This window comes from Salminus brasiliensis, chromosome 5 (assembly GCF_030463535.1).
Source record: "Salminus brasiliensis chromosome 5, fSalBra1.hap2, whole genome shotgun sequence".
Taxonomy (NCBI): Eukaryota; Metazoa; Chordata; class Actinopteri; order Characiformes; family Bryconidae; genus Salminus; species Salminus brasiliensis.
Genome location: NC_132882.1, coordinates 10952202 through 10979127, shown reverse-complemented (window position 1 = coordinate 10979127; position 26926 = coordinate 10952202). Strand labels below are relative to the sequence as shown.

General features: G+C 42.7%; 1 protein-coding gene across 3 annotated transcripts in view; it reads right to left on the bottom strand.

Moving 5' to 3' along the window:
• Positions 1-4531: 4531 nt before the first annotated feature.
• Positions 4532-26926, bottom strand: part of nrp1a (neuropilin 1a) — an 83709-nt gene continuing 61314 nt past the window's right edge. For 2 of the 3 annotated variants that reach the window (XM_072679373.1, XM_072679372.1), the window contains 10 exons: positions 25217-25361; positions 16787-17118; positions 15660-15804; positions 11494-11607; positions 10327-10374; positions 9025-9168; positions 8631-8908; positions 7786-7882; positions 7524-7577; positions 4532-7191 (listed from right to left, as the gene is read on the bottom strand). In XM_072679373.1, coding sequence (XP_072535474.1) covers positions 6905-7191; positions 7524-7577; positions 7786-7882; positions 8631-8908; positions 9025-9168; positions 10327-10374; positions 11494-11607; positions 15660-15804; positions 16787-17118; positions 25217-25361 — 1644 coding nt within the window. In that variant the 3' untranslated portion in view covers positions 4532-6904. The remainder of the gene's footprint in view (positions 7192-7523; positions 7578-7785; positions 7883-8630; positions 8909-9024; positions 9169-10326; positions 10375-11493; positions 11608-15659; positions 15805-16786; positions 17119-25216; positions 25362-26926) is intronic. The other variant, XM_072679374.1, reaches the window with a different exon arrangement.

Genomic DNA, 26926 nt, shown 5'->3' with positions numbered 1-26926 from the left:
TGCAGCCTCAGCCTTCCCAGCTCCACATTCTGATGGTTGATGTGAACATAATCTGATCTGCATGATCTTATGCACTGCTGCCAGTGCTGCCATCCGACTGGCTGATTAGATAATTGCATGAATGAGTGAGTGTACAGGTCTTTCTAATAAAGTGCTTGGTGAGTGTATATTCCACACTTACAAGCAGGAGCTACTTAAAATTCAATTACATCCTCGGGATCACATTTGTGGAAGACAGCAGTGGTTAAATGGAAATCGCTCTCTATGACTCAGGTTTATGAATTTTGCAGGACATTTAAGCACCAAATGCTGTTTTAACACAGCCAGTGCAATAGCATTTAGAATGACTGGCTGCTGAGTTCAGTTCATTATAATATTCATAAATTCATGATACGTCTGACTGAGACTATTGGTCTGCAGCTGATGGCTGACATTCACACACAGGTGTAGAAGCAGTAAAAACTGATATAACAAAATAAACTAAAATAATTTTATAAAGGAATTAAAAAATACAAAGAATAATAAATAATGCATAATACAATAATTGGCACAACCATTAAAAAGAAATGATATAATGTGGCACAGCCTTTTAAATATAACTGTAACGTCCGTGACTAACTGTTTAAATGGACAGAATGTTTTGTCCATAGAGCTTGTGTATATAGTCGAGTTCTGTTAAGTTATGAAATTATGAGGAGAATGAAAAGAAACCGATGATGAATGGACCAATAGATGGATGGATGGACCAATAGAAATGCTCCATAATGACTTAATCTTTTTACATTGACCTCCACTGAAAGTCTGAAAGGTTTGCCATTTCGGAGATACAAGGTTTTTATTAAATTTTAAATTTTAAGTCTTGAGAGGGTAAATTGCCTCTGATGTTACAAACAACAAGGGATTGCAGGTAATGTGTAAACATAATGTGAGGGTTAATAAAGACCTCAGGTGCCCCAAGAGGTACAGCTTCATTTCCATGGACCTTCTGCTGTCTCCAGAGTTTCATTCCTCACTGCCATGACTTCGATAACCAACAATTACTGAACTATTAATAGACAGATCTTATAATACACCTAACGATTAGCAACCAGTGCAATAGACCTCTAGGTCTCTAGATCTGGAAGACCACAGAAGTTCTCCCTGCACATATGCTTGCCAGAAGGGTGGAGTAAACCCTATAAGGTAGCCACGGACCCACAGGAAGGAAACAAATGATTGTGGCCAGTTACATTACAATATCTGATCATCTAGAAGAAATCGGAAAGCTTTCTAGTTGTCTTTTTGAACTAATTAGACTCATTAGGACTCATTAGGACTGGTTAAGCAAGTCGAGATTAATCATTAGGAGTTATTTTCAGCTAAATATCGGCCAATTCTGGAAGGAAATAGTGACACTGACTGTTAGTAAGGAGGACGAACAGAAGCTCCTACAATAATAATCCAAAGCATATCTCGAAATCCACCGTGAACTAGAACTAGAACTCAAGAAAAGCCAGCTGAAGCTTTCGGAATGACCCTCGCAGCCTCCTGAGCTGAACAGATCTTTGAAAATCTGTGGAGTGGGCGAGAATTCCTAAAACAAAAATTGACAGCTGGTAAAAAAAAAAAAAAAAAAAACTTTTGCAAGCTGTGCTATCTGCCAAAAGGGTGTTTACTGACAGTAAAGTGTCCAAACCTTTGCACATTATACAGTTACTATTTTGCAGAGATAATTGTGATAATTGTGATAATACATTGTGTATTTCGGGCACCTGTATTGCTTTTTTAAGTCTTTTCACTTTAGAAATCAACAAAATATGTCCTTTGACCAAGTTTCTGCAGTCAACTGTCAATCGTACAGTTCATGTAAAGACCCGTTTAATGTTCTGCATTTGATTTCATCCCTGACCAGACCATGTCCCATTATCCGCCAATCCAAATATCCCCTCCACACTCGTCTTAATGCAAACTCAAACAGCTTAATTATTCATCAGTCACTAACCCATTACCATTGGCCTCAAATATCTATTTGTTTCACATGGCTTTATTAAGTGGCCATTAAAATCTTAAAAATAATAAACGACCCCTCATAAACAGTATTTTAATTAATAAGAAGCTTTTATGCCTCCATCACATTGTTTAATTTACTGAGCAAATACTTAAAAATTACGACCACATTCAGGGAGAGCTGGAGAGCAATAGCGAGCTTGAGCAGCCCCCGGTGTTTGGTGAAGATATTACACTATGCACTGGATTTTTTGATTTATTGATACTCGGGGTGACTGCTTGACTATTAATATTACCACTATTAACCATCATTACTGCCATGACTGTATTAAGTTCTACTACACCATGATTAATATAATATATTATGATTATTATCAGAGCAGTTCAACAGTATAGATGGTTTGGTCATTTTTATCAATAATTTATAAATAGTTCTGACCAGAGGAGGACGGGTCGGGTCCCCCTTGTGAGTCTTGGTTCCTCCCAAGGTTTCTCCCTTCAGCTCTGAGGGAGTTTTTCCTTGCCGCTGTCGCTGTTGGCTGCTCACTGGGGGTCTTCGATTTTTCATGTCTATTGTTATTTATTTTTCTTTTTTTCTGATTATGTAAAGCTGCTTTGGCTTGACTTGACTTGAAGACCCAATCATGACCCAGCCCTTCTGTCAGAAGCAGCCGGACTGCAATCTAAAATTAAGAAAGTACAGATCACAGATTCACCACCATAGTTATTTTTCTGCATGTCTTAGACTCTCTTTACTCCAAACATGCCTCTAGTGTTAACTGAAAAAAAAACTTTGGGCTAAAAGAGTAGAGGATTTCTTCGAGGAGACTTCCAGTTGTCATTTTGGAGACCTTTGTTATTCTCCAGATACAACATATGCCTTAAAACGTGCAATTTTAGTCTTTGGAGATCTTTGGAGCTTCTTGAAGGACCTCTCTCACAGTACAGAAGGACACAACACACCTTCCAAGCAGATTCATCACAACTTCAGCACGACTGTTTAAATCTTGCTTGATGAACAATAACAACCATTGGTCTTTTTTTAGTTGTGTATTTCTGGCTTCCCTGCATTTCACCTCATATATATACACTCCAGTGAAGCATGTGGTCATTGTAGGAGGTTCCCTTAAGAGTTCCTAAAGGTGAACAGGAATATATATGTGAGGCAGATGTTGTTGCATGCACAAGCATGGTTAATGTGCAAGGTCTCTGAGAAAAGGCTGTAATATGCTTTATATGTAGCTTTGCACCACCCAAGGTTGAATGTCTTTCGTATTGTCAGTGGAAAATGCATGTATGCAGAGATTCCCAGCTATTTTGCTGAAGTAAGGAAATTGAGAAAATGTCATTTGTGTATTTATGCTGTTTGCAAAGGCTGTCCTTGAACATTTAGAATTGTATACACTCTTGAAAATAAAGGTTCTTCAAACGTTTCTTTGCACGATACCATAGAAGAACCACTTTTGGTTTGGTAAAAAGCCATGCTTGTAATAAAGACATGTTTCTTATGGAACCAAAATTGGATCTTCTATGGAATCACTCAACGAACCATTAGAAGCACCTTTAATCATATTTTTTATTTGTTTTGGTGTTTTTTTTAATTATTTGTCAAATTTTACTGCCAATTAACCCACCCGTTCATAACTCCCCCTAGCACTAGCAATGCCCCTGACACCAGGAGGGTAAGGGCTTGCCACATGTCTCCTCCTCTATTCATCACTGGGCAGCTGACATGCTCAGAGGAAAGCATTCGGGTCCCCAGCACCACCACACTAGCTGCCAGACACCTGTACTGGCCAATATTGCTTCAAGAGTGATGCAGGGAGAGAGAGCGCCATCTACATTTACCCATCCGGAGAGAGTATGGTTAACTGTGCTCTCTCAGACTCCGGCTGCTGATGCCAAAGCGACCCCTGGGACATAGTGGCAGCGCATTAGACCACTGACCCACTCAGAGCCCTTTATTTTTTGGAGTGGAGTATCTATAGAGACTAAATGAGATTACATGCAACCTTTCAGCTGCACTCCTTCAGAGAACAGATGGGATAATAATAATAATAATAATAATAATAATAATAAAGATAATAATAAGCCAAACACATTCAGCACATCGTAGGAAAAAACATTTATTGGATCGGAATCTTTGGATCGTCCGTTGATCTGAACTGATCTGAGACAGTAGACATCGGCGGTTTTCTCTTTTCATGAAGCAGATGTTGGAAATACAAAACAGTGATTTCAGTTTTTAAGGCCTTGCTGTTTTATTCAGGGTTTTTTTTCTTCCTACAACAGCAATTACAGAAGCAGTATTGAAAATAAAAGATTCTTTTCCTCTTCTTCTCGTAAAAAAAAGTCAGCACAAAATTCAAACGACAGTACAAAAACCAAGAGAGAATCGGGTAATCAGGTAAATGGGAATTTTTTTACTATAGGAAATTTTGTATAACTTTTTCAATAATGAAAACATCTGGATAACCGTATATTTCAGAATCATATTACATATTCTGAAACTATAAAAAAAAGAACACTGTCTTTTTTATTCTGATTTAGTTTTTTACAAATGAATGCTATAAACACATAAACCTCTTTAAATATATCTATCAGTGCAACATCGTTTCTTTTTTTTTTTTTACCCTTGACGCTACAGTATGCTTTCTTCATCAAACCTCACTGAAGCTCGTCCCTCTTTAGCTTCAGCAGACACACACATGTAGCATTGAGAAATGGGTTCATGAGTTTGGAAACTACTGGAGGGAAATGAAGAGAGGATGAGTTGTTTTTTTTTGCCACAGAACACAACACAGCACATAAACATACCTAGAGTAACCTTTAAAACATGAGTCAGCATGAGGGGTTGGGGTTGGGGGGGTGGGTGGAGCCCTGTTGCTTATACTACATGTGGTTGGTATGGTGGTCTTAGGTTTGAGGGGTTTGCTCGGAAAAGACACTTGAGCCCTTCTCCAATGCAAGTGACCAAATAATCGACATCCCAGCATTAGATATTTCAGCAGTCAGTCTTTTCGTGTAGTTCTCTCTACCCAAGGTCCAGTGCATTATCAGAATGAACAGTTAAGGGTGGGCTGGTTTCAATGCTGTTCCTGTAGATGCAGTGGACAGTGTGTTGTTGCCGGCCCCCACGAAGTTTGAGGGCCACGGTCCTTTGGTACAGACACAAGGCCGATGTCGCGATCCGTCTATAACCTCACCACCCATGACCACTGACTGCATCAGACCAGTCCCCTTCTCTGTACCGCAGTACGACATCAGCAAAAAGACACGACAGCATGAGGCCAGCGATGGGAGATGCTCTACAACATGAAGAAATTAGCACCATTCTTGAGGCGCCCCCACATTTGTGAGTCTCGTTCAAGACACATAGCCCCAAGTTGACGACAAAGTGCGTTCGAGGTGAGCAGACGGTGTAAGGAGCACTTTGTAGAGGGGCAGGTGAAGAAACCTGGGGGTGGCACTGAGCAGGTGGCAGCTTATTCCAGACAAACGTGAGGCGATGATGAGCTTTTTTTTTTTTTTTTGGTATGGCTGAAAGACATCCAGAGCTTGATCAGAGAGATATAGAAAGAGACAGGGATGGAGATAGGTTTGGGCCTGCTTTCCCCCCTTTTGGAGATTTCATTTACCAGGGGGAACAATTATTTCACTGAACAGACCTTCTATAATGGAAATGTCTATGAATGTCTCCAGGATCCAGGCTGACGTACAATGAAGTATAATGTGTGCATGTGTGAAGCCACATCAGTGATCCTTGGACAATGTTCCACAGAGCAGGAGCAGAGGTTCATCAGAAGAGTCTTGTCTGAGAGTGTCTTTGAGTATGTGTGATTGTGTTGGTCTATGTAAATGTGCGTGTGCATGTTTGTGTAATTGTGTGTGTGTGTGTGTGTGTGTGCCTACTGGATTTGTCAAACCACCAGCTTGTACACATGAGCTGCATCTCTGGGGGAGGGGTGGCAAAAGGACAGAAATAGCACACATTTTCACTGTCACAAAACAGTCAGACGGATTGTATTTACAACACACAACCAAAGAAAAAAGGGATACTGCAGCTTCTTTTTTGTCCTTTTACTCGTTTTCTTTGAAAAGGGCAATAAAATATATTAAAACTTATGTACAATATGTGAGCTCTGAACATTAAAGCGCAATGAATCAACCGGGACATGTTTTGCAGATGTGACCAACATATTCCGTTTTTTTTCCTTTCTTTCCGTTTCTTTTGTTTGTCTGTTTTTGATTCAGAACTAAAGGGATGTAAAAAAAACCTTTACAAATGAACAGAGGAGGCCAAAAAAGATGTACCAAAGGCACTGACTGAACCACAGCTGAAATCCAACAGGGCTGGATCATAGCTCCACACCCTAAGATCCACATTCGTCCCACTCCCCATCATTATCAGTCATGGTTCATTTGGGATTTTCTTTTTACACACATCTCCTTTAAACACAAAAACAATGACGTTTAAACAAACTGATTTTCCTCCCAGAAAAAAAGAAAAAAGAAGAAGAAGAAAAAAAAAAAAAAAGATAAATACGTATAACATTTTCATATATTGGTCTCAACACCAGCATCCGATTGTAGAAATGAGCAACTAAAAATAATACAAAATAATAAAATAAAAAATTAAAATAATCATCTAAATCATCTGTACATATTTCTTTTGTTTTGTTTTCTTAATCCTCATATTTCAATGTTTGTTTGTTTGTTTTTGTTTTGTACACAGTGTCCCCTACTGGTAGGTTCTGTCACTGCAGCTCCTGAGAAAAGCATGGCTCAGTCCCAATTCTACTCCCATTGGTTCCCAGAACCTCAGAGCCTTGTCCTCCTGCAAACGGGAGGGCAGCAGCAGTCCTTTTTCTTAGCCCGCCCTCCCCCGAGGAGAGGTTTTCTCTCATTGGTTGGCGCCTCATGCCTCTGAGTACGAGTTCTGTGAGTTAAGCTTGTCCTTCTTTAGCTTCACGCCGTCCACCAGCTCAAAGTTATAGTTCTCCAGAGCGGATAAGTTTCTGTCGGCCATGCCGCCGTGCGAGCAGGCACAGTAGAGCACCACGCCGCAGATGGCCCCCAGGAAGACCCCCAGGGCGCTCATAGCGATGATGGTGATCAGGATGGGGTCCAGAGTCTTTAGCATGTTGCCCGCTCCACCGATCTCATTGTTCTCCACGATCTCTGGGAAGTCAGTGATGTCCACAACTGGGGAGTGGAGAAGAAGGACAGAACAGGACATCAGCAACCGTATTGCTTGGGAAACGTTCTAAGTGACAGTTCTAACTATTCGGATTTAGTTTAGGTCTCTAGATTTTCACTTTTCAAGCTATTTTAGAGATTTAGCACAACATGGAGGTCACAACTGTGTTGAGAAACTGCAGGCTCAGTATCAAGAACCAGATGTAGAATATAAATAACGGTAAATAGAATAGAAATACCCATAAATCCTTACAGAATTCTGCAATTCTATACAACACTGACACCTCACTGAACCACACTTGTCCATTTTCAGGTTTGTGGCTGACAAGGATACGTACTGATATCATTGAAGTTATCCTCAGGCAGCATGGGTTCTGTTGGGACGTCTGGATCTACACACACAAGAACAGAACACAGTTACCTTCAGTGTAAGAAGTGCTACATGCTAATACTTTGCCTCTTTGTGTTCTTGATTAAAACCCTTCATTAAAAACCTAAATGAAGCCGAAGTTCATTCTTGAGACTGATGAACCTTAACACAGGTAGATAACTCGACTACTCCGCTCCCTGTGGTCTGCAGTAGGTTGCTGGCCTACTCACCCTTGCAGTCAGCCATGTTGAGACTGTCTAGGATTTTGATGTCATCCACAGCGATGTCGCCCCAGCTTTTCCTCTCCACCACACCTTCTATTATCACCTGAAGAACAGATACACATCACAAACAGCATTTTAGGTTTTAGGTATGTGTGGAAGCATCGGTCACAGTATGTCAAACCTCTGGATATCCTGCCAAAGAATTAACATAAAGTATACTTGGTTGTATTTACTTGTTATTACTTGTTATTGATCAAGAAGCATTAATGAGCTATATGTGCCCATGACCCTGTCGCCGGTTCACTGGTAGTTCTTTCTTGAACCAGTTTTGGTATGTACTGACCACTGCATACCAGGAGAGCAACCCACTGGACCTGCCTGATGTTTTGGAGATGTTCTGACCAGTCGTCCAGCCATTACAGTTTGTCTCTTTTCAAAGCGGCTCAGATTCTTATGCTTGACCATTTGTCCTGTTTTTAAAACATCACCTTCTAGAACTGACTGTTCACTCGCTGCCTAATATATCCACCCCTTGACAAATGTCACTGTAAATTAAGATCATCAATGTTTTTTACGATTTACCTGTCAGTGGTGTTAATGTTATGGCAGATTGGTGTATCATTAACGTCAAAACAAAACCTTGTATCTCTAAAACATCAACTTTACAGGAAACAAACCTTCTTAACTTTCAGTGAACATCATTTAAAAAGATTTTATTGGTCCATTCATCATGAATTTCTGGTACAACTAATTCAAATGTTGTAAGAAAAAGTAAGAAATAACATATGGAGATACAAGGTATTTGCATGACAATGATATTCAACCACATTAAACCTACTCTACACACTCACCTGATAGGGTTTGCTTGAGTGTGGTATAAGCACTCGGCCCTCTCTCCAGCGGTTGCCCTGATGACCGCTGACCGTCCAGAGAAGCACATCAGCAGTGGCCTGGCCACTCTCCCTCCGCTGTTTGATGTGCAGTGTGCCGATGTGTGAGCCAAACATGTGGTACCAGAAGGACATGCACAGGTCTGAATCTTGGCCGGACACCGCTGGACTCACAAGCCGGGCCACCTCGGTCTCCTGCGCTCCAGTTGCCAGAGTGTAGATAAAATTTCCAGAGCCACCTGGAGAGAAACAGCTCGAGCTTTAGGAATATGAAGGACTGCTGACATTGAGATCCTACTTGCCAACCCCATCTCAATTCTAAAAAATGTACACGTTTTCTCAGGATATTTGTTACCTGTGTGGTCCATGTTGGGGCCGGTGTTGAGTGTTGGAGTTCCACTAGACTGGATCTGCCACCTGTAGCCCGTGTCTTCGGACGTCCAGCCACAGAACGAAGGGTCGTTCGCCCAGCCGAAATCACATGCAAACCAGAGGAACGCTACAAAAACACACAAGCATGTACACTTAGAAATACTCTGAGATGCAAATCTATCTCCTCTTGCACAGCATCGTCTAATAACTCTGAGGTTCAGTGATTGGAATAATGGCTGTGTCCACTAGGGGGCAGTAGGTAGCTATGTTACAAATGTGAGAAACATAATCCAAATCAACTGATTTCTGAAAATGTTGGAAAATAGAAGAAGCTATTACAGCCTATGTAGACAGAAGATGCTGTGAGTGATATTTAGAATTGCATAATATTGATGAAACAGGCAGAAGGTGTGAAATTGAGACCGTTTTAATGCAGCACGGTTTCTCTTCTACGTGACACTGAGCGGGAGAGAGGAGAGATGGGGGAATAAGTGGTTGTGAAATTCAGACAAAATAAAAGCCCTGACAGAAAAAGACAATGGTTTAGCTTTCTGCATTTCTGTGTACAGTGACTGTGCGTCTCTCCTGACGATATAAAAAGCAATAACGTAAGGATTGGGAGTGGCTTTCGCAGGGTATTTGCCCAGTGAAGAGGAAAGAATTTCCCATTAAAAACCACGGCTCAGGCTTTCTGCCACTGTTCCTCAAAAAAATGCCAGTTTCCAATTAAAAGTTATTTCTCTTTTTCCATTTTTCAGAGGATTTGGGCTGCTGCAGTGGAAGGCACTGGGCATGGAGGAGCTTCACCGCAGTCCAAAACGTTCTGAATGTTTCACATAGCAAATCAGCCACATTCAGAATGGAACACACAGATCCCTTCAGTATTAGCAAATCAAGACCACACACACGAGAACATAGCCTGTTTTTCTCTCACTCATACTCACACACACACATACACGGCCTAATTAGCAAGAGTCAGATAAGGGGCGTTGCTCTTCCAGTCAGGCGTTGGCCATTAGCATGCAGTCTCGCCTGGCTAATCAGCGATTATGCTGAACAAGCAAAATTAGACAGATACTCATTAACAGCCACCCAACACAGAGAGTTCCACACAAACAGTTTAGTCCAAAGCCTTCTTGCTTAGGTTTCCCATGGATTACATCAGGATAGACACTAATACCACAACACTGGTCAGCCTTAATTGATGTGGAAGAGATAAAGGACAGAGTAGAGGACAGAGGAGGGGTGGTAGTGAATAGCAATGTACCAGCTAGTTCGGTCTTACCTGGTATGGTTCCCATTTCCGTAGTGGTCTCAGGCATGGTAGTTCCACCTGTGCCAAGAAGAACATGCAATCAGAATTGGAGGCCAGAACCTCAGTGATAGAAATGCAATGAGTAAGCTTTATAATGCACTCCAAAGTGTCCAAAAGTTTGTAGACACCTGCTCATTTAATGTTTCTTCTAAGAAATCAGTGGTACCAATGGGAAGTCTACTCCCAAATTTGGTGCAGTAACAGCCTGTACTCCTCTGGGACGCATTGCTGTAAGAATTTGCTTGTATTCAAATGAGTTCAGATCAGAATGTAGCTCCAAATCATCCTGTAATGTATTTCAAGAGTGCTGTATCACTCCCGAGGCACATTTCCAATTCCATTTCTAAGCCAATGAGCCAATGCTTGGCATTGGGAACGGTTATCTCAGGTTCATATGCATCTCATGACTCTATTGTCAGGGGTTTTCATGTGGAGTTGGCAATGAATGCTTTAAACAGTTGACTTAAGTCACTTAATAAAAAGGGTGTCCAGATACTTTTGGACACATAGTCTGTGCACTATACTACATAACACATCTTGCAGTTCGTTTTCACCCTCACAGCTCTTGAGCTCTTTTAGTCAGACCTTTGTGGAAAGAAAGGTCTAAGCATAGCATTTGTCCTGGCCTGTTGTAGCATATGTCTCAGAAAACTCAACCTTTAACATTTTCTTTCTAGGCTACAGAGAAATGTTAACACACAGTGCAACAGTGTGACTGCAGCAAAGTGGGTAGAGAAAGGATATACTGTAAACACACTGCAATGACATTTAGCAGGAGTGTGTGTTCATTGAGTTAGCAGAAAGGTAAATTTGTTAGCATTAGAGATTTGAGTAGAAACAGAAGCAAAGACAGCAGAACTTGTGCAGGAGACAAAAGCCAGATCAGCAGATGAGCTCAGGGATTTAGGCAAGCTTGTGATAGTGGGCCAAAGTGGGCGTGGTCTGTAAGGTGTGCAATTACCCTAATGAGGCTAGGCAATTAACAGAGGTGAATGTGCTGGTGAGAAAGGGCTAAGCTTTGCAATCTTGTAATGTTTGATGTGGGAGGTTAGCATGGTAAGTGACAGCGGTTATGGCAGTTATGGAGTGTGAGGGGTGTGGTAAAAAAGAGCGCAGTCTGCAGGCTGGTGTTAGCACCTGTCTGGTCGTAGTCATCACCTGTTCCACTGTGACAGTTGGCCTGTTCATCATCACACTCGTCTGATGGGGTGGTGGTGGGGGGAGCTGGTGTGGTGGGCAGCATGGTGGGCGCTACAGAGAGATAAGAAAGAGTATATTAGACTACACGGCTTCACCTGCAGTTCTTGTAAACAGTGAACACATGGGTATAGGAAATACGCTATAAGAAAAAAAGTATTGGGACACCTGCTCATTCGTTGTTTCTTCTCAAATCAATTATTTGAGTATTAAAAATAGTTTATTCTGCTGTTTTGTTGGTGTACCTGTCTCTGCTGTCCAGGTAAAAAGGATGTCTACCTAATTTTGGAGGAGCATTGCTGTGAGGATTTGATTGTATTCAGTGACAAGTGCTCAGTGCTGGGGGCGTAATACCTCTCTAGCCCACGTCTGGCATTATGCAAGAGTCCTTTTCTATAAACGGGACCATTCTACAGGGACTAGACTGCTGTGTGTGTGCATGTGCACATCTGTGTCAGCAATGGGTGTAGTAGCTGAATGCATTCATTAGAAGGGGTGTCCACAAACATTTATTAATTTATATGTGCTTTATCTATGTATAGCTTACGGATGAAACACTCATAACTCCAGTGTGAATGGGTGTGTATGTGGATACATGCAAATACGCTGGTTTTGTGACATCTCAGAAAAACAATGCATGCAAAACTGACTTGAACAGCGGTGCTGTTGGAGAACAGTATGCTTTGAAATTAACAGTATTCACATACTACCTATTTGGGTTTGCATGATAGGGCCCCTGATTCTACATTTGTACACATAAACTGAACATCTCAACATACAGGTTGCAGGTTTAGGTTGCTGTAAGCATGCTCTTGTATACTGCTACAACATACAGTCTTAGCAAGCTGCTAATTTGATTATCAAATAAGCTAATTCCCTATTCTGTTTCTACTGTGGTCACTAGAAAGCTCCAATCGCTTTCATACTGCCCACACACCAACAATCACCAACCAGTATAACCCAGAGCCCCTTAATAAGCTGTTTCCCGGCCTGGGTCGTGTGGGTGTCACATGGGCCAGTGCATGTGTGTGTGGGTGCTGGTTTGGCTTGGCTCCTGAGGGCCCTGGCAGACTGGGGAGCTCCACCCTGGGCCTGGTTGTGCTCTGCGAGGCAGAGAGCCTCTCATTAGGCCTGCATGTGCCCCGCTGCCTGTGGGCTCACTGCCTGATTCAGTCTGTTTACTCACAGCTTGTAATGAGCGGCCCTTAAGCCTGCCGGGCTTTCCCCAGGTTGAAGAGAGAGGCTGAAGAGGGATGGAGGAGGGAGGGATGGATAGAAAGGAAAGGAAGTGGCCTCTTGTGAAAGGGGGAGGGACAGTTGAGGCCAAGTTACTGAAAGGGGTGAAGGGTCAGAAGGGGAGCACCATTAGCCATGTTCTTTTAAGCCATGTGGATTAAAAACCTCCTGCTACAGCTTAGCATCCCACTGTTTTTCTCACAGCTACTGACAGCACCTGCATGTGTCATGTAATGTGGTGTGTGTGTTTGTAAGTATACTATCAGATGTACAAATGCACACAGACAGCTTGTCTAGTCCCTGTAGAGAAGTACTGCCAATAGAACAGGACTCTCTGGAGCAGATAAACATGAACCTATGGATTTTGTGCTCCAGCCAATACTTTTGGAATGAGTTTGGGAGTTGGGGATGAGCCGGGGTGGTGATCATCCAACAGCCTGACCTCACTGATGTTCTTATTGCTAATTGTACTCAAATCCTCACAGCAATGCTCCAAAATCTAGTAAAAGCCTTCTCTAGACAGTAGAGACTGTTACTCCAACAAAATCAGGACAAGCTTAATAGCCTTGATTTCAGAGGAAACAAGGAAACAGCAGGTCTCCCAATACTTTTGTCCATTTAATGTACAAAAATCTTGTAACTTTCTGGTCTGTTTTCTTTTATTATGCTATTTTAATACAACACCATGCCTGAGGTACCTTTTGAGGTTTTTGGGTGCCCCAATTGGCTGCCCACTGCTCTGGGTGCCTGCCCCAATTCACTATTCACAGGGTTAAATGCGGAGGTTGAATGTAGTCTAAAAGAACTGGTTCACAGTTACTTAATCATTCATGACTTATGATCTAGTTATATTACCACACATTAAAATTAAGAATGTTTGCTTCCTTCTCCGATAAACTTAGTGATCCCGAGACACAAGGTGTCTCCTTACACCAGTGATAATAAATGCAATCAGCTTCTAAGGTACTTTGTAGTCCCATTCCAGGCCCGGAAACCCACACGTTTGTTTTGGTGTTGGTGTTTAAGACAGACAGACTGATTTAGAGAATGGAAACTGTTCTGAATTGTCCATATGTGTGTTTGTGTGTGTGTTGGCACTGCTAGTGAAAACAAGCACTATCATCCAGCTAAAGCCCACAGTGGGATGCCGTAGCTTACATAAGCCGGCTTCACTGTCTCCAGGAAAGCCAATATGTAAATCCACTTAACGCTGCCTCAACAGAGAGCGCTCTCATAACAAACCAAATGAGCTCAGAGAGAAGGGGAGAACATGGGTGGAGAGAATGAGGCAGAAAAAAAAGAAAGAGAGGAAAAGGAGATAAATGGATAGGCAGGAGTGTCAAACTCGGACTTAAAAAGAAAGTTAAGTTAGTTCATTAGTTACTAACTCATTTGTTTTAGTTCTGTATCTCAGTTCTGTCGACAAAACATTTTAAGTTGATCCTCAAAAGCATTAGTAAATGTGCTGCAGCTGAAACTGATTAAATATTGTGTAATATATTTAAACTATTTTAGACTATTTTACTGTTTATTTCCATCTACAGGTTAGAACTTCCTCTATCACATGACGTCTCTAGATTGGAGAGTTTCGACAATGGAGAGCTGAGCCCTTGTTGGGATTTAAAGTCATGATCTCCTCACACTTGTTGAGCAGCATTTAGACCATAGAAATGTAGATGGCTTTACAGCTCTAGAGTGGCCCAACTGTCTAACTGCCTGCTAGTTAAGATACAGGCGATCATAAGTTAAAATCGCTTCAACACCACAGCCCTCCAGGGTCTGAAGTGTGAGAATAGGAAGTCCACCGCCATGTGATGGGACAGTCCTAACTTGCCTATGAGAATAAACAAATTAAACAAATTGAGGGGAGGGGCTAATAAACAGACTCCTCCACAATAACAACAACAACTAACTCTTACACAATATTGATTTATTACCAGCAGCAGCTCATTTACTAATGTTTTTGAGGCTCACCTTAAAATGCACTGCTGACCGAACTGAGATCTGTAATCAGTTTCTGTATCATTAAAAAATGTGTACATTATTGCACAGTTTATTGATTATAATTCTCATCAATTAGAATCGATCCACCCATCATAACATCAATAGAGTTAAAAGGAAACCTTAGGATCAATGCACTGTGGTGCTTTTGTTCCACAACCCTAGCAGACAGAAGCTGACAGTCAGACAAGGACAGAGACAGATAGTGAGTCAGGGCTAATCCGGACAGGCAGGTGGGCTCTAAATCCACTGCAGTGTTGAGAGGGTCCCTGTCATTAGGGTGGGCACAGACTGATGCTTTTTTAGGCAGGAGGTTTTCTTTGATGGCACATCTGCGGGACAACTGTGCTGATCCTAGTGAAAGCCGAGCCTCCAGGCCGCACTCTCCCCACTCATGGGTGGATCCATACAAGTTCAATCAACTTGTATTTATCCCTTAATGATGAGGCTTATAGGACCACACAGAAGAATATTTCCAGCTGAGGCATTTCTGGAATCAGATGCCTTTCAGTTAGATGCTGATTTGTTTGCTTGTTTGCTTGAACATGAGCTACATGTACATATGGTAGCAGGGTCGTTATGAAAGACAGGGAGAAAGAGTGAGAGAGAGGGGGACAGATGTGTTAGGGTAGGAGTGTAAAAATGCTTGCACCGACCTGAAGATGACGGTTTTAAAAAATTGACATTAAAATGTTAGATGATGATCAGTCACACTCTTAAAACTAATGATGAGCGATTACATAGATGGAACATGTTTTGAAAGGAGGGGCATATGTGAAGAGCCTTTTAAAGGTTTAATAAAGTCAATGTAAAGGTCCTTTACCAATGTAAATACTCACACTCAGAGGAGTGCAAGTGTAAAGACCTACCTTCGATTTCACAGCCCAGAAGCTCCAGTCTCAACCCCATGCCTGCTGGAGTAGCTCTGTCTGGGTAAACCCTAACAAAGCGCGTCAAGATGGGCTCCACCGTCCTCAACACTGGCGTATCGTAGTTCATATTCCCCTCGAAAAGCTGCACCACGGAAAGAGAACAGAGATGGGGAGAAAGTCGTTATCAGTAAGATATAGAGCGTAACCCCCTATATTCAGCCACTTTTATCCCTGTCTTCTTCCCTGTTAGAGGAGAAGGGAATGAGAGAGTACTGGGAATAAAACAGAACAAAAGGCCTCAATCCACTGATTGACATTTGAAGCGAACATGTGAGCAAAAAGCCCGCTGGCTACCGCCACGCTCCAGAGCAGCAGGACGCCTACTTCGCTGAAAACTCCCAATCGGCTTTTGCTTCAGCTTCAGAAAGATTCCTACCCAGCCCGGGATGCCACAGGAGGATGAGAGAATGAGAGAGGGAGAGGAACGGAAAGAAAAAGAGAGAGAGAGAAAGATGGACGGAGAGACAAAGCAGAGACACATGCTCTAGCTATAACAAAGGTCCAGAACAGCAGTCTGAAAGCATGAAAGGGAATTAATGGGCTTCAGTGCTAACGCCACGGAGAGAGAGAGAGAGAGATTGAGCACAAGAAGGATGAGAGAGAGTAGAAGGGAGGTTTAGGCAGGACAGGCCGATGTCAAGTATCTGCTCCTCTTTAAAACGCTGCAGTTCCATCTGTGGCGGATCTACTGCCAGAGAAGTGCACTCTGACATGACATGAGCTGTGGCTGCTTTGTGCTGAAGGTATATCAATGCTCCAGTAATGTGTTTACAACCAGCTGCTGCAAGGCTTCCTACCTCATGTCTGTCTTCCATTTGTCCCACGCTCTTTAAAAGAGTGCTCTTCACAGGTTCTTCAAGAAAGGTAATGGTAAAGGTAAACCTTTGTAGTCTGACTTCACTACTGTTCTGGTCACTGAATGCACTGAACACTGCCACTGTTGGGCACCTTAAGCAGAGTCCTTGCCTGTTTTACTTTTATCATCCAGTCTGTAAAAGAGCCAGACCAATTTTTGGAGCTCCAGTCACCCAAAGACAAATTTCCCTCCTCCTTTTCGTCCTCACCTTGGGTTTGTTGCCGTTGGCCTCCATCACCATCTTCCAGTCAGAGCCATTGTTGCTGTAGCCCAGGCGGAACTTCTTCATGAAGACTTTGTTCTCGCGATGTTTGCCTCCCTGGATGATGAGTCCACGCACCAGCTTCTCCTGACCCAGGTCCACTTGGAGCCATTCCTCAGTGTACGGCTGAGGTTGGGGCAGAAGCGTCCAGCCCGATCGGCTGGTCAGCAGGCGGGCGTTCTCCGGCACCCAGCTGCGGTCAGTGTGGGACGAGGCGGTGATCTGGTCATCAGTGATGAGGCCAGAGACCATGCCCAGCATGCCTGAACATGGGTATTCTGTGTGGAGAAGAGAGAGGGAAGAGTAGGGGTTAGACTCAGAAGCCATGAGGAACAGTGGATATGGCAACAGCTGAGGAGAAACGACAGTAGTTAGCTGGTGGAAGACAGCAGACAAAGTTTACAGCACATCTGAGAGTTAATTTACCCGCACGGCTGTTTAGATAATTTCTGATGACTTCTGTGAAAGAAAGAACTTTGTACAGTGTCAGTCATGCTAATATTAGCATTTGCCCTAGCCTGTACAGTCTCAGTTATTAACTGTATCTTTTGCCATATCATGCAAAATCTCAGTCATGCTAATGCTATCATTTGCCATAGCCTGTAAAGTCTCAGTTGCCCCAATATTAGCATTTGTCATATCCCATAAAGTTTTATTCATGCCAATATTAGCTTTTGCCATAGCTTGTAAAGTCTCAGTTGTGCAAATATTAGCATTTGCCATGGCCCTTAAAGTTTTATTCATGCCAATATTAGCTTTTGCCATAGCCAGTTCAGTTTCAATCATGCTTATATTATGCTTATAATAATTTTATAATTTGCCAAATCTTCTATGATTTCGATCATATCAGCATTTACCATAGTCTAATTCAAGTCATACTCAGATTAGCATTTGCCATAACCAATACGAACTCAACCTTACAAAAACTGATATTCTACATTTCTCTTGTATTTTAGTTTTTTTCACGGAGTTTGCAGAAAGTCAAAGCTGTTAGATTATGAATTTAGAGTAAAAACAGCAGCAAGTTGGGACGAAAGGGTGGAGAACTTGAGTAAAAGTAGTCACGACCACAGCTCAGAGGTAGAGAAAGAGACTGATAGATAGATAGATAGATAGAGAGAGAGAGAGAGAGAGAGAGAGAGAGAGAGAGAGAGAGAGAATGTGGTATCAGCTGCCTGAAGCTGTCTCGGTGAGCTCTGGAAGCATTCTTGGCAGGAACTCTATGTGGAGCGCAGAAGGGCAGCAAGAGAGAGAGAGCGAACAATGAGAGTGAGTGCAAAGAGACAGTGCCGCAGAGAGAGAGAGAGAGTGAGGAAACAGCATGTAGAGATAAGCAGCCGTGGCCCTCTTCCCCCTTTCCCTCTCGCGCTCGTTTGCACGCACTCTCTCTCCTCTGTTCTCGCTTCTCGTCTCTCTCTCCTGACCCCTTGCATATTAACTCACTCGCCTGCGGTGTTTGTCTCCAGGCATCTAATTAAAACTCTCCTCTCCTCGGGTGCCTTTACCTTTCATATCTGAGCAGCTTCTTACCTTTCATCCTCCAAGCCCCTCTCTCCCTCCTCCTCCAACCTCCTTTCCTTTTGTCTTTGATATCCCCCCACTCTCATTTGGCCTGTTCTCGTTCTCTCCCCCATGTTCCTTCACGTGGTCTGTAATCTATCTCCATGTTTCTGAACCCGCTCGCTTTGTTTCAGCCTCTGTAATGAGCCGCTTTCGTTCACGCTTTGCTACTTTCCGCCAAAAAGAGTCTCGAGATTATGGAAAATCTCCCGTCGGCTAGCTAGGCTCGGCTCAGCTCGGCTCGACTGACTGCCTGCGCACCGGCAGCCACGTAGCCGACTCTTCCAAATGGCTTTCGGAATTCATGACCTGCCAGCAATACTGTAATCTCCAATCGGCTCCTGCCGAGCAGGAAAGCATCGGAGATTCGCTTTTGAACGTGTCGCAGATGGGCCTAATGCGGTGTGAAATACCAGCAGAACAGAGTCTTCATTCACAGACCTGGCCTTTGTGGCCGTGGAGGGAAGTTCCTGTTCAGGTTTGGAATGGAAAGTGCGCTGGCCTGTGATTCCCAGGGGCCCCAATCTCAGCTTTGGGTTTTCAGACAACAAACGTTTACCACAAGACCATCACCCATGTGCATATGAAGGAGAGCGACTGGTCCCTTTTCTCAGCTGCCAGCGCTGGACTGTAAGTGTGCTATTACTGATAAAACCCTTCAATGGAATAAGCATCTTTTTTTTTCAGCAGCTTTTGGAAGCAGCTGGAACTCACAGTTTCATATGGATCAGAGCCGGCTTTGAAGCGATCAGTTTGTTTGGTCTCGAAGACCTGTTTATGGAAGTCAGATGTGCTTCAGGGAAGTTTTTTAGGAAGCTTCTGAGGTGGCAGCTGATCGCAGGGCACACCCGGAGGGTTGCGGGCATACACACACACACACAAACACATACGTGTGTCGTTGCGTGAGTTGCTGGTCCGGCTGCAGCGATCTTAGTGGGTGTGTTAAGCGGGCGGAGGCTGGATGGCCGCACGCACAGATGGCCTTATTTACAAACAGCCAGAGGAAGTTTATTAAGGGCTGTGTGGATGTGGTGTGTGATCAGACATGGGGCTGGACTCAGAGGCAAAAGTAAAAGTCGGGCCAACTGATTACAGAGTGTGTTTTGAGTTCAACTCAACTTAGTTTAGTCAAAGGTTCTCTTAACTCACATTTTTTCATCTCTGCATCTCAGTTTGGTCAACAACACAGATTAAGTTGAGCCTCAATAGCATTAGTAAATGAGCTGCAGCTGAAATTGATTACATATATTGTAAAATGTTTAGTCTGTGTTCCTCTCCCTGAATTTGTTTACTGCTTCTGATTTCCTTCTGTTTGTTAGACCCCCCCCCCATCGGTATAAGAAGAGGCCTTCATAATTTCAGACTCCTGACCATGAAGGCCTGTGGTGATAATGAGATTCAAACTTATGATTTCCTGTCTCTTTTGGGCAACTCTAGAGCTGTGAAGCCACGTACAATTCTGTGTCCAACAAAGAACAGAAAGATACATTTACTTGGAACTGTGTTAGTATGTAGTGTAACTTCATAGCTCAAGGGTGGCCTAACAGTCTAACTGCCAGCTCATTGAGTGAGAAGTTCAAATCCCAGCAAGAGCTCAAAGCTTCATTGTCAAAAGCCTCCCAGTCTGGGATGCCATGTGACAGAGAGAGTTCTAACCTGCTGATGGGAATAAACAGTAAACAAATTGAGGGGGAGGAGCCACAGACTAAGTGAGTTTCAGCTGCAGCTCATGTCTTAAAGCTTTTTAGGCTAATTTTAAAACGTATGGCTTCCTAAACTGATATGCAGAATTTTTAACCAAGTAAAAAATGCACTGTAATCAGATATTTATAAACTTATATACATCTATATACACAAACATTGGGCCAAAATAGGATAAAATCATGTGTCCATCATTGTCAGGCTCTTTCTTCTTGTAATAACTTTCTGTAATGTAGCTTTTTTTTTTGGAGGTCTGGTTTCAATCACCACAACTGTGAACAATTCTGAGTCTGTAAGTCTCTCTATGCAGCATTTCACACCAAAACACTCTGAATGTTTACATCTAACAAATGAGTTACGCAGAAAGTCCAGAGGAATTCCAGAAGAGGAAAAAACACAATGTGTTAAACATAAATAAACCTTTTTTAGCTGGATAGCTTCTGGGTGAACACCACCAGGCACAGCATCAACCACAGCGTGTAAACCCTCATTAGAGTTTTAAAGGCTCACTGTGTCAATGCTCAATAAAATATCTTAATATTCTCCTCATGTCTATTAAGAAACACATTTAAGAAGATTTCTCTTAAATCCCAGAAGACATTTTGGTGAATGCTGTTCATGAGCTGTCTGCCACGGCTACAGCCTGCTGCTGCAGTTTGAGAACATACCTCCTGTGTTATATACTGTGACAGGTGCTCACAGCTTACATGGGTGCCTTGCATATAGTGACAGCTTACATGGGAAGCTTTCAGAGGACGTGCTAAGCCTAGACAGAGAGGGGGATCAACTCTCCCGCGTTGAAAAGACTGTGGTCTGCTGGAGCATAACCAGAACATAAAGAGAAAACCCTTATCTACCATAAACTCCATGACGATCTGCATTATTAAAGGGCCCACAGCTTATAATTCTGTCAATTGTGTAGTTCAATCTACCTCAAATGGCTTTAAATGACTTTAAACGATATATGTAAATGCCATTGGTTCTAATTGGCTGGGGGTGTATTGTGACTAGCTTAGAAAGCAGTCTGGGCTGAAACACCTATTTGAGAGTAGGTTCAGTGAGAAAGGGCAGGGCTGAAGTGATGTAGTAAAATGCTATCTAACTGCATCGGTGAAGGACAACAGTAGTGGTCAGTGCCACTACTGTCCAGAGGAGAAAGAAAAGTCAAGACTGGCGAGAAAGAGTTGTTGGCTACCTGTCATATTCAGCTTAATTTGTGGAAAAGTGTGGTCAATGCTCTTGCATTTGGTCTTAGACTTAAAAAAAAAACAAGTCTGGTTAACACTGTGGTACAGCTCTGGGAAACGTGAACAGTTTCGAGGAATGGTGGGGTTTTCCACAACACAATAGATGGTTAATACATTGCCATAATGGCTCCATCGGAAAGTCTGGAGGGCTATTTCAACTACAAGGGAATGCGCTCAAACACACAACACACACACACACACACACACACAGTTCATAAGTAATAATTAACTTGTGTTAACTTTTTCGACAGACGCATTTCCGCTTGCTTATCTGTCTCCGGCTACGGAAAACACATTGTGTTTATAGTTGTGTTAAATGTGGTTGAGCTTCATCTCGGCCCACCCCCCAGTGTGGTTTGGGTGATCTGATCATTTTCAATCACGGTACATCCTGAGCATGTTTATGATCCGATCACGAACTACGCATATAATGCAACGTGGAAACAGCTTCTTCGTTTCCGAACTTGGAGAATAAGAACTGCTATTAAAAAAAACATTTAAACCAACTTCCAAACTTCCAAAACGTCTCTGGTTTAGATTTCCACAGTATGGACCATTTGAACTCTCCATGCTCTGCGTTGTGTCTGACTGTGGAAACCACTGCCCAGTCTCATGCGCGTTGGTTCAAAATGTTCTTTTGAGGCTTCTGAATAAGTGCTTAGCAAACCATGCTAAGCGAGCTAGCCATGCCATCAAAACGCCGCTCCTGCCAGCCGCCCAACGTGGCCGCATCATCAGAGGGAACCCGCAGCACGCTGATGATGTCAAGAGGAGGCCCTGGCTCTTGTGATGTGTTCAGAATGCGGTGCGCTCGCCCGCCTTGAACATGACTGCCACAGCTGCGCTCCAGCACTGCAGCGAATTGTGTGCGAACACACACACATACACACACACACACACGTATATACACATGCAACCAGTACTAAATATGCCTGCATGTATACAGCCGATAACAATAGAGGCTCTTATAAAATAAACTAGTGCTTGTAGTAGATTGACAGCACACACACACACATTAACTCTGCCTCTGTGTGCGAGAGGAAACCGTCTCAGCGGGGAGGCGGTGATGATATGAAAGCCTCCATAATCAAAGCCCTGTAGAGGGTGGAGTCATGCCAAAACATGTAGATGAGCATGCAAATGAGGCTGGGGCCAGCTGGGAGTGTGCGACTGGTGGGTGGAGAGCCGTGCATTTCTAATACGAGAGTAACATGTGTGTGTTTGTGTGGATCAGCATCTGTGTGTGTGTGCATGTGTGTATGAGGGTTACTGGGTTCAGAGGGGATAGTAAATGTGGGAAGGTCACACTCCTTCAGAGAAAGAGCAGCCGTGCCCGCTGCGGACCGCATCTATTTTAAATGAAGAACATCCGAAAACACAGAGTAACATAAATACGTAATCCTCTTTCTCACATGACCGCTTGTCTATAATGCAACACCCCCCCACCCAACCCCCCTCAACATACCCATCCATCCTTCAGTCATGAAGAAAAGCAGCTCACGCTCACGTACACCTTTCAGTACAGCGAATAAACACATGCCAGAAGTGTGAGTGAAACGTAAACCAAGTGCAGGAGATTTATAGCCCTGTAGAGAAGCACGTTCTCCAAGCACTGCTCCTGTGCTGAACACCCAGAGCAAACACATCTGATTGAACTCATTACATGTAAACAACATGTCTGACAAATCGCAGGACCAACAAAAGCCTTTTAAGCTAAGGCTAACTCAGGGGTGCACATGGTATTTTTACAGCAAGCACAACCTAATCCTCCTACTCGCCCAGCAGGCAAAGGGCCTTTTATCATTAACCTTTCATACACCACGCTGTATGTCCAAATGTTTGTGGACACCCGTCTAATGAATGCATTTAGACACTTTAAGTTGCACCCACTGCTGACACTGCTAAGATGTGCAAATTCGCACACACAGCTTGTCTTCTGCCTGTATAGAGGCACTGGCAATAGAATAGCACTCTCTGAAGCAGATAAACATGAGCGTATTGGCACAAAGCCTAATGACAGGCGTGGGCTAGAGAGGTATAAAGCCCCCCAGCATTGAGCTGTGGAGCAGTGGAAGAACTGTGTTCTCTGGAATGACTATGCACTTCAAAATTTGTTTTATTTATAAAAGTCTAAATCTTCTGGTTTTCTTCTACATTTACGTCATTTGACTGATGTTCTCGCGCAGAGAGACTTACGCTTGAATCATATTGGTCGATATTGCCTGAAATATTTGGCCGATTTTGAGATGTAAACATTTGCATTGCTCCACTGACCCGCAACATTTTGTGGTTCTTCTGTAGAACCACACATGATGACAGTTTTTTGACACCAAAACAAACAAGAATGACAAAAGAGCAGAAGAGCTGCATTTCTGAAGAGGTTGAGATGTCTCTCGTTAAACATTTGGTCAGAAATTCAAACATTACATGTTTAAATAGAAAGGGAACAAAGAACAGATATTTTATAAGGTGGTAAACTCATACATGGATAAATGCTGATGCACAATGAAGACAGCGGTAGCAGCTTCAGTAGTTGCAGTATTAGTAGTAGCAGTAGTGGTAATGGAAGTAGTCAAAGTAGTAGTGGTAGTAGCAGTGTAAGTAGCAGTAGTGGTTGTAGAAGCAGTAGTAGTAGTAGTAATTGTAGTAGAAATAAAAGCAGTAGTAGTAGGAGTTGCAGTTCTACTAGTAGTAACTGTAGAAGCAGTAGTAGTAATAGTAGTAGCAGTAGTAGTAGTAGTAGTAATAGTAGTAGTAATAGTAGTAGTAGCAGTAGTAGTAATAGTAGTAGTATCAGTAGTAGTAGTAATAGTAGTAGTAATAGTAGTAGTAGTAGTGGTAGTAGTAGTAGTAATAGTAGTAGTAATAGTAGTAGTAATAGTAGTAATAGTAGTAGTAGTAATAGTAGTAGTAATAGTAGTAGTAGTAATAGTAGTAGTAATAGTAGTAGTAGCAGTAGTAGTAATAGTAGTAGTATCAGTAGTAGTAGTAATAGTAGTAGTAATAGTAGTAGTAGTAGTGGTAGTAGTAGTAGTAATAGTAGTAGTAATAGTAGTAGTAATAGTAGTAATAGTAGTAGTAGTAATAGTAGTAGTAATAGTAGTAGTAATAGTAGTAATAGTAGTAGTAGTAATAGTAGTAGCAGTAGTAGTAGCAATAGTAGTAGTAATAGTAGTAGTAGTAATAGTAGCAGTAGTAGTAGTAGTAGTAATAGTAGTAGTAGTATTAGTAGTAGCAGTAGTAGTAGCAATAGTAGTAGTAATAGTAGTAGTAGTAATAGTAGTAGTATCAGTAGTAGTAGTAATAGTAGTAGTAATAGTAGTAGTAGCAGTAGTAGTAGTAATAGTAGTAGTATCAGTAGTAGTAGTAATAGTAGTAGTAATAGTAGTAGTAGTAGTAGTGGTAGTAGTAGTAGTAATAGTAGTAGTATCAGTAGTAGTAGTAATAGTAGTAGTAATAGTAGTAGTAGTAGTGGTAGTAGTAGTAGTAATAGTAGTAGTAATAGTAGTAATAGTAGTAGTAGTGGTAGTAGTAGTAGTAATAGTAGTAATAGTAGTAGTAGTAATAGTAGTAGTAGTAATAGTAGTAGTAATAGTAGTAATAGTAATAGTAGTAGTAATAGTAGTAGTAGTAATAGTAGTAGTAGTAGAAGCAGTAGTAGTAATAGTAGTAGTAATAGTAGTAATAGTAATAGTAGTAGTAATAGTAGTAGTAGTAATAGTAGTAGTAGTAGAAGCAGTAGTAGTAATAGTAGTAGTAGTAGTAGTAGTAGTTGTAAAATTTGCCTTTTAATACAAATGATTAATGCTGCACACACGTTGCTACTGTACTAGCCGACAGGATCTGTATAGCAGAAGTGCAAACCCACCTGAAATCTTGCAGCCATAAACCTCAAAGCGTAGAGCGATGCCCGTATCCCAGGTGAAGGGTCGTATCCTCACAAAGCGTGTCAGCGTGGGCTTGGGCAGCAGAGTCTTGGCCACATCAGTGGGGTTAGTGTTGCCCTGGAACACCTGACAGACAAGCAGCAAAACTTGCATCAATTATTCTGTAAGGACTCATTGTAGGACAGGCCTTTGAAGCCTGGAGCTCTCCTAGCTTTCTACCCCAGAAACACAGCAGGCAGACTGGGCTGCATTCAGGACAGTTCCGTCAGAGATGATAATGTAATGCCGGTTATGTTTACGGAGTCAGAGCTATCTACGAAGGCAGCTGCTCAGACTACCGAGGCTGCTTTGTGCTGCGTGTCAGTGAATCAAAAGCCACAGCGAGGTTCCAAACCCTCTCCAATTATGGGGCTGTCCGTGGGGTCGGCACACAGGGAGCAGCTCATTTAGTGGCTTTGTCAGAAATTGTTGTGTCTCCCAGCTCTAGTCTGCACTGACAGCTAGAGTGTGCTCTGTTAGGAGGGGAAACCCTGCAGTCGGCCAGCAAACGAGGAAAGGAAGAGGATTCAGAGAGAGCAGACAACTGTAGTCACTGCATAACACACTTCTCAGCCTACAGGCCAATGAATACAACCATGGGCAGAGACACCTGTTTGAGCCCCTCTCTCTCCATCTCTCTCTCTCTTCTATGTGTATGTCTCTCTCTCTCTCTCTCTCTCTATCACTCTCCTGCTCTCTCTCTTCTATGTGTTTCTTACTCGCCGTCTCTTTCTCTTCTAAATGTATGTCTCTCTCTCTCTTTTTCTGCATCTCTCTCTCGTTCTCTCTCTCTTTTTTTATGTGTATGACCCTCTCTCCCAGTTTATCACTCACTATCTCTCTCTTCTATGTGTATACCTCTCTCTCCTTCTCTTCTCTGTTTATATCCTTTTTTTGATATGACAGTAACAGCATGCCTGATTGGACTGCGCACTGAGGTGTTTTACACTGTGTATGTGTCTGTGGTCCGCAGTGTGCAGCTGTATTTAAAGAATGAGTAACAGTGGGTGCGCGTGTCACATCTACAGCCTGTATCTAGAGAATAGCTCTTGCACAGTCAGCAGAGAGAGAAAGAGTGAGAGAGAGAGAGAGAGAGAGAGAGAGAGAGAGAGAGAGAGAGAGAGACAGTCAGGGCATACCACCATTAGCCCATTCGGCGCTCCTTGTTGCTATCTGCTCCCTGGGCACGGCTTGTCAGATGTGTGTGCGAGACAGAGAGGAACACAAGGAGCCATCCACTCTCTTTAAATGTCACGCCGATGCTCCATTCGACTGCACTAACTATTAAAAGGCTTTTTCAGAGCTGCAACTACAGAGGCAAGCTGCAACCTCAGCGGTCTGCAAATGGGCCCCTTCCTCACAAAAGCACTTTAGAGCACCCAGAGAGAGAGAGAGAGAGAGAGAGAGAGAGAGAGAGAGAGAGAGAGAGAGAGAGAGAGAGAGAGAATGAGAGAGAGAGAGAGAATGAGAGAGAGAGAGGCGTCAGAACCTAACCTTAGAGCACAGGCTTTAAAAGGAGAATTGTGTATTTTGGTGGGCGGTCGGGAAAGAAATTGGGCCTTGGGGTTTACACACACACTCACACGCATGCAGACACACACAGGTTGGATTTTGTGCAAGGTCAGGACATATATATATAAATACAGACCAAC